General features: G+C 41.0%; 1 protein-coding gene across 1 annotated transcript in view; it reads right to left on the reverse strand.

The window, feature by feature from the left end:
- RELN (reelin) overlaps positions 1-12918 on the reverse strand; it is a 298352-nt gene that overhangs the window by 113352 nt on the left and 172082 nt on the right. Inside the window, exon 11 of the mRNA XM_087765536.1 lies at positions 4154-4299. Coding sequence (XP_087621662.1) covers positions 4154-4299 — 146 coding nt within the window. The remainder of the gene's footprint in view (positions 1-4153; positions 4300-12918) is intronic.

Below are 12918 nucleotides of genomic sequence, written 5' to 3' on the forward strand. Positions count from 1 at the left end.
GCTGTGGTTTTAATATGTGATGATACAATCTTTCTCAGTTTTTCTGTGCAACATTTTCTCTTATTTTTATTCAGTGATAATTAAAAGAGCTGTTGCAGAATTTTCAATTAAATATTTTTAATTGAAAATATGTTTTCATCATGAAAGCATTGGTTTCTTCAAAACTTGATTAAAATATTTTGAAAGATTAGAAACTGTTGAAAACTCATACATTATTTTGGTCTGATACATCATTACTCATGATGAAGTCTTAATTAATTCATAATAAAGTATTTTAAAAATACAAGGTTGATAAAGCAATCAAATTATTTAGAATCACTAAATCCTGATAATCCAATTGTTTAACTAGCCAGCATGATTCAGGATGAATGAGACAACAATGAAGTTCGGAAACCTTTGTGGGAAGGCAGAGCCTCTTCCTATCCAATTCCAGCAGAAACACTCTCTAGCAGCAATGTGCCATATGACAATTTCAAAAACTGCCATTTCAGGAACTTAACAGTCTATTTATCAGTTTAACCATTCCAACTATTTCAAAATGTATTTCTAGGATCTCCTTAAAAGCTGCCAGCTTCCCTATTGACCTAAGCTGTGACAGACCAGCAACACGCCTGTTTGGAAATCCTGCTTTAAAACTGTCAGCCATTTACACAGGAATTAGTGAGCTTAGCATCACTAAAAGGCTTTTTTGATATAAATATGTTAATGGAAGCACAGTTTAACCTAACCCTAATTCTGAGGGAGGTATTTTAGTCATGCAGACTTTTTAAAGGTAATGTACGACATAATCAAACACCATTTTGAAAATGGGTCTCTTGGGCCGATGGCACGTACCAAATTAAACAGTTGTGCCTACTTCAACTTACAAGACAAAATCTCACAATGCTCCATTGATCTTTTGTATGCTCTATTTAGCTCAATTAAAACACTCTCTGTAGTGACCCACAAAACAATTCGGGGTCATGAATGATGTAGATCATGGATGTTTCCAGGGATCCTCTCCTTTTAGGCAGCATTAGAAATGAAAACCAGAAAGTTCTACAAGCTTAAAAAACTGGCACTTTAATAAAAATACATCAAAACATTGTCTGTAAGGATAAATGGAGAAGGAACCTGGGTGATGGCATGACAGAGATGTAGACATTCTTGATTAAACATTACATTTAGATTCATTTATCCCTCACATGCCTCTTGAAATTTTTCTTTACAAAACAGATGATAGAACGATATATGGATCTAAATTAGATCTACTGGACACGGAGGTCCAAAGCTGCAATGTATCTGCTAGAGAGGCCAGAGGCAGCCTGATGTGAGGATCTGTCCACTTTTAGGATCAGGCCCTAATTTATGCAATTAAAGAGAAACAGAATGACAGTGGGAGGACACGTGGTACTAACAACAGCAATCCCTATCCATGCAGCCTGTTGCTTTAGGTGGGACATGCAAAAATTACCAGTCAACTGCTTACTAAAAACAACAATAAGCTCCTCTGCCCTCACTGTTGAGCTCTCTCAGGTGTCTCACCTCCGAGAGCATTTGGCGCAGAGGAAGGTGGTGGTGACCCCTACATGTGAGCTTCCCTTTGCTCTGCCTTACGGGGGATGCTTTTGCCTTTGCTTTGAGAGCTGACAGCCTCCAGCTGATGTCGCAAAGGGGAGCCTGAGAACTTCCTGCAAGCTCTGTCTCAGGTATAAAGTGTTTCTGTGACTATTTGAACACAGTAAAACAGTATTTCAAACGTAGTTCAAATAACATTGAAAAACATTTCTCTAAGAAGGAATTAAGGAAGCTCATCTATTTGCAGTTGTGTACAATTCCCAAAGCAAAACTCCACGGAAATGTCGCAAAGGGAGACGGGGTGGTGACAATTTTATACGATGGGCATGTAGTCCACAACATCACCTGAGTTCAGTGTGTATTCACGGCTGCACGCAATTTAAACCTCCATTCTTACAGCAACAATTCAAAGAAGGAAGTTTCTAATACAGAATAAAATTTGAAAAGAAAGAGAAGAAAAAAAAAAAAAGAGAAAGTTGGGAGGACGTGGGCGGGCTGCTTAGTGCCTCGGAAAACAAAGTTACCCCCTGCTAGGGCAGGCTGCTGCACCACCGAGATTTAACGTGCAGGGACGCAGATCAGGAGCTGGCTCCTGGGACTGCAGGCAGGATGAGAGCGCAAATGCATCTGCCGGCTGCTCCCGGCCTCGCTCCTAGATGGGAGCGGTAGCGCCTGCGGATTAGGGTTAGACGCTGTGTGACAGTGAAAATGTAATATTCCTAATTCAGAAGAAATTGTGCATTTGCTAACCAGTGTATGGCATAAGCATTTTATTTCCATATTTCTACTCACTGCAGCATTTACTACTGTAATTATTTTTTAAAAGTTTACTCATTATCTAAGAAGGAGGTGTCCTGATTAGAACAGCTGACCATGAGGGGTCTGGCCCACCTTAGCTCAACTAAACACCTGGTCCAGCACAGACGGGATCTACAGACAGGGCAGATGTCCCCAGGTAGCACTCCCATCCTGTTTGTTCAAGATGGAAAAGAGACTAAGAGAACATCTCAAATGTACCCCAAATGGTCACCTAACACACACGTACTCATTTTCTTTCCTTTGTCTGAAACAGCACCCGCTGTGCCATGGGTTGATTATTCAAACCGGGACAGAGTTCACAGTGAATATTTTTTCTGTAAGCCCCAGATAAACCACGTGTCCCCAGGACACATTAGCATGTATTTCTTAAAAGGTGCTCTTTATCTTCAGCACAGCATAGGCAGCATTTGAATCAGCTGCTAATGATCTGAAGCACTTTGTAGGTTAAAATCAACATTCAGTTGAGACCCATAAATTAACAGTGTATGTTTCTCATTGCCCTAGGGTTACAGCAACTAATGAAATTCTTTTTTTTTAAATAAAAAAGAATCAAGACCACATTGTTAGTTATTTTCTTTTTGCCAGAATTTATACACTGAGGTATATAAAATGATACTTCTTTACCAGGACACTTTCTTTCTTTAAAGCTTGCTCATATTTTGGCAAGAGTGGTAATTTTGCTGTCTTAGATGGTCTCTTTACTTTCTTTGCCCTTGCAGCAGTCCCTGCACAGCAGACATGGCCACGCTCTTGCTGCTGGAAGGTGAGAGCAGGCTGCTGCTTCAGCTGTCCTGCCTCCACCTCCTCCGGCACCTGCAGCCTTCTGCACAAGCAGGAGCTCTCTCATGGCAAAGCGTGGCTCACAGCAGGGATCCAGAGGGGGATGAATTTCTCAAGGAATTTGATTTCATATGGATATGAGTTTGTTAAAAACAGTCAGGTGTCACAGAATGAAAAAAACAGATCAACCTTGAATACTGTGTTCAGTTTTGGGCCCCTCACTACAAGAAGGACATTGAGGTGCTGGAGCGTGTCCAGAGAAGGGCAATGAAGCTGGTGAAGGGTCTGGAGCACAAGTCTTATGAGGAGCAGCTGAGGGAACTGGGGTTGTTTAGTCTGGAGAAGAGGAGGCTGAGGGGAGACCTTATTGCTCTCTACAACTACCTGAAAGGAGGTTGTAGCCAGGTGGGGGTCGGTCTCTTCTCCTAAGTAACAAGAAATAGGATGAGAGGAAACGGCCTCAAGCTGCGCCAGGGGAGGTTTAGGTTGGATATTAGGAAAAACTTCTTCACTGAAAGGGTAGTCAGGCACTGGAACAGGCTGCCCAGGGAAGTGGTTGAGTCCCCATCCCTGGAGGTATATAAAAGACGGGTAGATGTGGCACTTAGGGACATGGTTTAGTGGTGGACTTGGCAGTGCTACGTTAACGGTTGGACTCGATGATCTTAAAGGTCTTTTCCAACCTAAACGATTCTATGATTCTATGATTGTGTGTTTCTTCAGAATGACTATATAATTTACAAGCACAACTTTTTTCATTAAAAGCTTTGGTGACAGAATGGTCTGGAGACAGACTGCTCCTCCTGGGCTTTCCAGACTTGTTCCTTCCTAAAATCTACAATCACCTGTTATTTACTGTATTGCTATTTATCCTAGTCACAATCTTCCCTGACTACACAGCAAAGACAAAACGCAATTCTTTGTTTATCCGGTCTCCTGATCCCTGAAGCGATGCTGCACGCCTGCTTAGGGCCCCACGCAGGTGAGGGGGACTCACCCTTTAGGCTGGCTCTCAAACTCTTCTGCCCACTGCTCCTGGGCATCCTCCGTGGAGAGGTCCACGTCCCGGGTTGTGGCGAAATTGAACTCGCTGCCTTCTGTCCCGTGGAAGTAGATGGAGTTTCCATCCGACTGGCAGCTATGCTGTGGACAAAAGGAGGTGACGTTACATGGTGTTTGCAAGGGCAGTTGTGCTGCTCATGCACTGTCAGAGCTCAGAGCGAGCTATACGTTACCTAATGACTCACCGCTGCCTTTTATTTTTATAAAAATAAAAAATAGATGGTCATCTTTTATCTTTCTGGGCCCACCCCCAGCGATGATTGTGTCCTCATCTCATGCCTGCTTCCCTACTAATGCACTTCAGACCATTGTAAAACTGTGTTTGCATGGAAAAGATATGTACTATATCTTTGAGTGTTTATTTCTATTTTAAAGTATTGCCATTATGTCTGGCACATACACAACTGTGTGTACAAATAACTCTAGTAGTATATCAAATATTGCTATAGATATTTTGTTCAGTGTAAGAGTTTCATTCTGTGAAACACATCAGATTTCCATGCCTTAAGTTTTGCCAGCAGAGGTGTTTGCATTTAAAATTGCTTGCATTGCCATACAGTAAACTTTGGGCCTGAAATGTAGGAGTGAAAAGGCTATTTGCTATATTTAATTCAAATAGCATAACGAATAGCTCCATAGGCCACTAGCTCTTGTGATACAGCTTCTCCTGAAGCTGCCCCCACACCCAACACATCTGCTTTTCCTATTGCGTTTCTGTATATACCACCTCAGCAGCATCAAATGAAGTCATGCGTCTGCCCCAACATGCCTCGACGACCATGACTCTCCAGGCATACTGACCTGGAAGAAGGTGTCTGTGAGGAGCACATGGTGGTTACAGTAGAGATTTTCTTCTTTCTCCCATCCTACATTTGCCTTCTTGTGTGTCTGACAAAATGGTAAAAGTCTGCAAAATCTATGTGGCTGAAGCAGATACTGTAAGCTTCTAAAGAAGATCTAGCTGGCCTTAGTGCAAACTGAGAACTTGGCATTTTATTGAAGTGTTTGTATTAAAATGAATACTGATAAAAGTAATAATTAGCTCAAACGCTTTTTTTTTGGGAAACCTTGGTTGCATTAGAAGTGAAAGGTGAAATAACAAATTATTAATTAGAATAATTCTGCATTCTTACCACAGTTCAACATCTGAAAAAGAGATCCAATAATGCCAAATTGCATTGTCCTTTTCAGTATAGTCTATGCAGTGCCCTCTTGTCTATGAACCCCTTCATACCGCGCCGAGGGAAAGTATGACAATCACCTCTTCCGCATTTAAAAAGGTCATGGTAGTGCCACAAAAGTGAATAATTAAATTTTTAACAAAGAAAAAGATGTGGCAAGAAATTAAAACTGCCCAGTACAGGGGATTTTATGAGCAAAGTATAAAATAACACATTTTTGTCAGATTCTATAACTCTTCCTTCATTTGTCAATGCAAAAAAAAGATATAATTGAAATTCTTTTGTTGATGATTTTCCAGTATGGTTGCCAATAACTTAGCAATTAATTTATATTTAGGAATGTAATTTGTGACTACGTTTCTAGAGGTGCCTACACATTGTTAAAAAAAAATCTGAGTTAAAAGTCTGATTTTTGTATAGAGACTGTCTGGTCTATAGTTAAATGACAACAGTTCTATGTTTATTAACACTGACTAAATATCACTTAGAGAAATAAACACACTATAAAAGTGTAAAGACTGTTTCGACTTCTAAAATAAACAAATTGCTGTTAAAGTGTTTTTCTTCCAAAGAAAGGTCAAAGCAATAGAAAGATTCTGAAGTGTTGATAATTTATCACAGAAATTAAATAGATTTTGTCACAAGTCTGCTCTGTTAATGCACCATATACACAGTGCACCATATATGCAGCTGCTGCCACTGAAAAGGCAGAATAATTTACACATAAAATATTTTATAACTTGCAGAAATTAACGGAACAGTTTTATATTTTACTGCTCTTTGAAAAACACTGTTTGCACTATGCAGTTACTTATAATTGACTGAGAAATGGCTTTTGTTAACTGATTTTATCCTTCATGCTCACAGGTATTGCTAAGATCAGAATTTTAAGAATAATTTGTTCTTGCTTTTCAGAATTTTCTTCGTTTGCTGAACAGCAGCAAAGTATCCTTTATCCGTCAATCAATCTGCCACAAAACTCCTATTATCTGCAGGCAGTCAAGTAAATACACTAAAAATAAATATTCAGGCTAAAACTTAATTCAAATTTATAGGTAACCCTTCATCTCTTAGGAAACAAACAGACAAATAGATCCTACTGAGCTAGTTATTACAATTGCATACAAGCTTTGGAAAATCCTTTATAAGCCTTACTTATTTCTCAGGTGCTAAGTTATATGTAAGTACATACTTGACAGTGTGGTATGTAATCAGTAATCTCTTGCCTGATGAAATCCACCTATTACAATACACACAAACCAAATATAACCCCATTATCATTTAACATTTGTATGTCCTTCTGCTGTCTAACAGAATATTTACTGAAGTACATCTGATGGAGTTTCCATTTAGGTTGTCAAGATAAATAAATGGGCAGTTTGGAAAAGGGGTGAATAAGTAATTATTTATACAGTGGTGTATGATCAACCCTTCATGAAAGCTCAAAAGCATCATTTATTTCATTAGTTCTGTAAAAATGTCTTTATTCTTTTATATACAGCTACACAGTATCTATGAATATATATTTTATGCATATTGTATGTGTTAATGAACCACACAACGTATGGCTCAAACCACCCTCTGCTGATGTTAGCTTTGAATCTCACATGGAACAGCTACACAGAAGAGAAGTTTAGACTGGGGTTTAACTCCTGTTATTCTACATACCTATGAAACCAGTAAGAGAAGCTCATTACCTTTAAAGAGAGTACGAAAGATGCTCAAAACACAGGTATGGCTTTTAAAGAAGTTCTGAGAGAGGGCCATCATTTTCTGGTACATTTTGCCCCAATGCCACCATTTGGGACCCTGGACACGTGCTCATGGGTGAAGCAGATGAGGATGAGCCCCATCTGCGTGAACTGTGCTGCCCCAGTGAGGACCAGAGCTCCTCTGCTCATGATCTCGTCCTCTCCCACCTGCCACGTTTCCCTCGCCTGTATAATCATCACCCCCAGTTCACACTTAGCTTCCGTATTTTTCTTTTCATTTTCCAAGCAGTCGCTATCTGTCGCTGCTTTTACTGCTTTTTTTTCCATCTGATGGGCTGCTGAGGGGTGAATAACCTCAAAGAGCACTCAGCCAAATTTTCCAGGAGCAAAAGAAGCTCCACAGGAGATGGTCCCTCACCAGCATCACCCCCAACTACCTTGTCAGTCTTGTTCAACATCCAGGAGGCTGCTGACTGTGTTGGATTATTTTGCGGTTTTGTAATAGGGCTTGAACAGATTAGAGACTGAACTGAAACTATCAGACTCATTTTCTCTTGGGTTCAACCCAGGATTTGAATCCAAGCCTTTAGAAACGCAGAACTAAGTACAATTTACATACTCTGATACTGTGTTGCCTGTTTCTCAAATTAAAGGCTTTACACTTGCAGTGGTAGCCTATATACTTCCAGTATTTAAGGACTGAATTTTACAAGTCTTTTTTTTTTTTTTTCTCATTTTAAAGTGATGAAAAACGTGGAATGAACACGTACCGCGTTTTGAAACTAACTGGATAAAGTTCTCCCTAAACTGGAGATACTGCAGATCTCTCTACGTAGGTGTAGAGTTCTCTTTTATGAATTCCAGATTAAATTTGTTCTCTGTTTCATTTTTATTTACACTTAAATGATTTATAAGATAAGAACAAATTAACTTGCTGTGTAAATTTTGTAACTAAAAAGGCCGAATGACAACAACTTGTAGGATATTTCTCCTTGTTACCATGGAAGCATCAGCTGCAGGTCTAGAACTAAAGCACAGTTTTATTTTATTTAAAGGGGATTAAAAGCATGTGGAACATTTAGTGTGTCCTTGCACAAATCACAACACTGAGAAGTTAACTAATTTATGAGGAAAAATTAATTTAGAGAATAAATCCTTTGACAAATCTGATAACCTTCATTAAACAAAGTTTTCTCCCAAATCACCTACATAATAGCGCAGAGGACACTTGCAGGCACTTGAACAGAGCCACTTCACAACAGTAGCTATTTCCCATTGTTTGCAACTGGAGAGGGACTATCAGCCTGCCATAAGTAAACTGTTGTATTCCTAAATAAACAACCCCTGCCTGTTGCCAGATGGAAAGAAGCCAAGTTCTGTTCAGGGACTGTGGTCATCCCAAGGGGAAAAAAAAACCAGTTTAATTTAATCTGGCACTATCAATACTATTATTCACTAGCTGCAATTGTTAAGCTATTGCTTTGCATGAATAGGGCAAAATGAAAATTGGCTGGATGCTTTCCCATATCTCAGCATGCTTGGATTTGCTTTCAATCTAATCTTCACTCTGAATTTTCTATGTTTCTAAAGTTTGTCTACTGGATAGTTATGGTATCACTGCTTTTTCCCTACTTTCAAGGCCCTGTGTGGCTCATCCTCACCTGCCCCCACCATATCCCATATGCACTATCTTGTGGCTCACTTCTCCTTGACTGCCGATGCTTGTCACTACGTCTGCTCATGAGATGACCAAACTTGCATGCCCGTGCCCATTCTGCCCACCACGCTTGGCAAATTCCCCACAAGATGATGTCCTCCAGACACTTCCTTAGTGTTTTCCTCAACAAGCCTTGTCACTGATTACACTGAAGAATGCACTGCTTACCAGGATGAGTGCTCTCCCGTCTTGCAATATTTCCTTTTACTCCCACATCTCCCCAGCCCCAGCTTATCTCCTGGTTTAGAAATGGATGGCAATTTCCTGGGACACAGGCTATCTGTTTGGTTTGTGCCTGAAGATGCAGCAGTGGTACATTCCTTGCTCAGGGCTCTTTGATGCTACAATGGTACCACTGCTACAAAAAATACATTTTCATGCTAAAATTGCTGTTATCTATGAATATTTCTAGTCTATGAGTACAGTTCTTAGCCAAGTGGTCTATGAGAGCCAGCAAGTCTTATTAATTCAGGTGAGCTTTCTGTTGTACATTATGCGGGCACTACCTAATAATTTGAAGATAGAGACTACAGGAGAGAGTAGTGCATGGTTTCAAAACCAAACTTTTGTCAACAGCCTGTCACCTTCTTTATCCTACTCTATATTTCTTACATTTTACATTCTGTACCTACAGCTTTCCCCTTTTTTTGGTAGGTGCTTTTAGGAAAGCCTCTTGATCGTCTGAAATGCAGAAGGGTTTCAGTTAGGACTGCTTAAAACCATTGGTCAGCAAAAGCAGGGAAATCAGATTTGGTGAAGCAAGTACTTTCCAACTGGATGTATTTCTGTTTTCATAAATAAATACTGACCAACTTTCTGTAACCTCTAAATGGCTTAACGGTCCCAAGTAAGATCTGGGATCCTACATCATGTAGCATGCCTGAACAATCTCCACATTTTTAAAGACTTGCATGAGAGCACCACATAAGGAGACATCTGCTACCCTCAGTGTGACCTCTTGGCTGGGAGGGACCTCTGGAGGTCTCCTGTTCACCCTGCCATGTGAAGTAGTACAAGCATCAACCAGATCAGCCTATGCCACAGTTGCAGCTAAGGACACAGCCCTGAAGATTTTTAGAAGCTCAAAAGACAAAGATTGGGAATGTAAACAGAAGCACTGAAGTTCACCCAAACCAGCTTCTGTCCCAGTTGTTCAACTCAAACTTGCGAATCAATAAATACCTCTTGGCTTTACAGTATGGGATTTCTTTACTTGGAGAGCAGAACAGAGGGCAACTAAATGATGCAACTGCGCCATTCGGAGAAGCATCAACAGAAAACACTAGTGTGAAATTCCTCAGTGTAACAGATTTTTGGCTGAGGTGCTGCATATCATCTTCCCGAGGTTCGTCCCCACACTCCCATGAAAATGTTGTTCACCTCTGTGCCTTTAAAGTATCCACAGCCATCTCTACCATCATTTAATTAGGTTTTTATCAGAGACGAACACTGATACACCTCTTCATATTATCTCTCCCGGGCCTAATGGCCTTGATGAATCTTTCAGACAGCTGTAGCCTCACAATTTATTTTTTGGCGACATTTCTTGCATTGGAATGAATGTGTTGGGCATTTGGGCAGTGCCAGCTTGCAAAGGGCTGACGGCAGATGGAAAGAAATCTGCCCAGTATGCCTTCACCTCTACACGAGCAGAGGGCCATCAATTTCCCCCATTAAGGAGTTGTCACGCAGCCCACCCAGCTGGAGGAGCATCTCTGATAGCCAGGCTGGCTGGCGTATGCTATTCAAATACAAAATGCACTTTAAAAGGAAATGAAAATATCGTTTGTCGGCAACTTGAAAATGCATGGCTTTGACCGCAGCCAATTTTTTAATGACTGTAATATTTTAAGTGATTATTTTTGCCACTTCAGATTGCTCCTTAGAGAGGAGAGGTTTTTTTAATTAAAATCTAGGCAATGCAAACAGATGAGATATGAGAAGCAGAGGAACAAGAAAAAAGATGAAGAAAATTAATTAAAGCAGCATTGTCAATGGAGGCATAAATTAGATATTCTGTCTTTCTGGGAATAAGTCACACAGGTTTTAAAAATTTTTAGATTTTGACATGATAGCAGGTACAAGGATAGATTCAGTCTTGATAAAATCACACTCTGCAATGTCTTAGCCAGCAAAGGTACAATGACAGAATTTAGGAAAGATTCTAAATTCTGTCGATTTGGCTGTTAAGGCTTCTGGTCTGAAGTCCCTTCTTTAACCAAAGGAAAAACCACAACATGACTAGAATACTTTCCCATGAGATAATCAGGGCTTTAATCTTTCCCACATGCTACATTTTTACATCATTTAATGTAGGTTACAGAATGAAAACCTTGGCTGTGCAAGCAGGCCAGGTGCACGGAGGGTTATAGTGCACCCTCCCTTTCCAAAACAACGGGATGAAACTTGTCCTGTGACGTAGTAACAAACAGTTTATAAAGTGTGTTTTCACTCATCATTTCCAATTATAGACTGTTATTCAAAGGCTAGTGCTCAAAACACTTTGCTTGTTTATGAGTGATTTGTATGATCTGTATGGTTCTTAATTTTCTAGGACATTTCATGATGTTTGTACAACACCGGTCATTCTTTCGATGACCAATTTCCTTACTGAGTCATTTAACTGGCATGAACGGAACTACTCCTCTATGTTATTGGGAACTATTGATGTTTCTAGCACTCTGCAGTGAGCATGATTAAACCTCATCTATTCTTCTGAAAGTAATGATCTGTATTTACACCGCTGTAAAATGAGAGTGAGAAAGAGTCAACCAAAGTCATTTCTACTCTCTGGCTTCTAATGGGTCAATTCATGTTGTTTTTATTAATGTGCATCTCACAGTGACCTGCAAAGATCAAATTCTTTCCTTCTAGGAGTCAGGAAAGACCCCTGGTGCTTTGACGCCAGCTCAGAGCTAACGCTGGCTCCCTGCCACCCCACCCCCCCGCCCCCTTCCAAGCCACGGGGAACTGGCATGGAGAAAGGTGCAGGTTCAGCATTCCTACCCAAAAGCAATTCTCAGCTGCCTGAACAACTCACAGCACCACAGTCAATCACCTATCAGTTCCAATGATCCCCTAGGCATTGTATCTAAGTATTAATATTTTAATTAAAGGTGTGATTATTAACCAAAAAAAGGCAAGAGCATGGGCTAGATCAAGCCCTATGGATATACAGATGCCTCCTCATGGGCACAGCTCAGAGTGCCCACACTTTCACTAAAGGGAGACGGTCGACAGGTTTTGTGCACCCTGCTCCACTTTCTTCACCTCTCCTCCCCTCTCACACTCCTCCTTCCACCCACAGAGAAGCAGGAATGGCTCTCAGATGAGGTGCAGCAGGAAGCCTGCTCGCCTCTTCCCAGGAAGATGTGGTGGATAAGGGCTCCTGCGAGGCAAAGCAGCTGGCTAGAAGGCTGGGTTTGGCCCACAGACCAAGTACTGCCTTGCTATATCTTACTCAAAAACCAGGAGAGTCTTGTCAGAAGCATCTACATCTATGTAATTTTGTCCAATATAAAGTCATAGCAATTTCAATCTGCCATTTTCACACTGGCATACCTAGAGCATCACCTTTCTTCCTGCAGACAAATACATTTGATCTGATTCAGGCAATGGGTACCTCAACCCTTTTTTAAACAAGAATTTAAAACCAAAAAATGGAAAAAAAACCTTATTAATTACAGCACAAAAAATTAAACCCCACAAAGATATATATGTGTATTGGCTTTGCATGGCAAGGTTTTGGTAGTGGGGGGGCCACGGGGGTGGCTTCTGTGAGAAGCTGCTAGAAGCTTCCCCCATGTCCGATAGAGCCAATGCCAGCTGGCTCCAAGATGGGCCCGCCGCTGGCCAAGGCTGAGCCCATCACCGACGGTGGTAGCGCCTCTGGGATAATGTATTTAAGAAGGGGAAAGAGCCCTGTACAACTGCAGCCGGAGAGAGGAGTGAGAATATGTGAGAGGAACAACCCTGCAGACACCAAGGTCAGGGAAGAAGGAGGGGGAGGAGGTGCTCCAGGTGCCGGAGCAGAGATGCCCCTGCAGCCCGTGGTGAAGACCATGGTGAGGCAGGCTGTGCCCCTGCAGCC

Source organism: Nipponia nippon, unplaced genomic scaffold (assembly GCF_047370975.1).
Source record: "Nipponia nippon isolate SJK-2023a ecotype South Korea unplaced genomic scaffold, ASM4737097v1 scaffold_3, whole genome shotgun sequence".
Lineage (NCBI taxonomy): Eukaryota > Metazoa > Chordata > Aves > Pelecaniformes > Threskiornithidae > Nipponia > Nipponia nippon.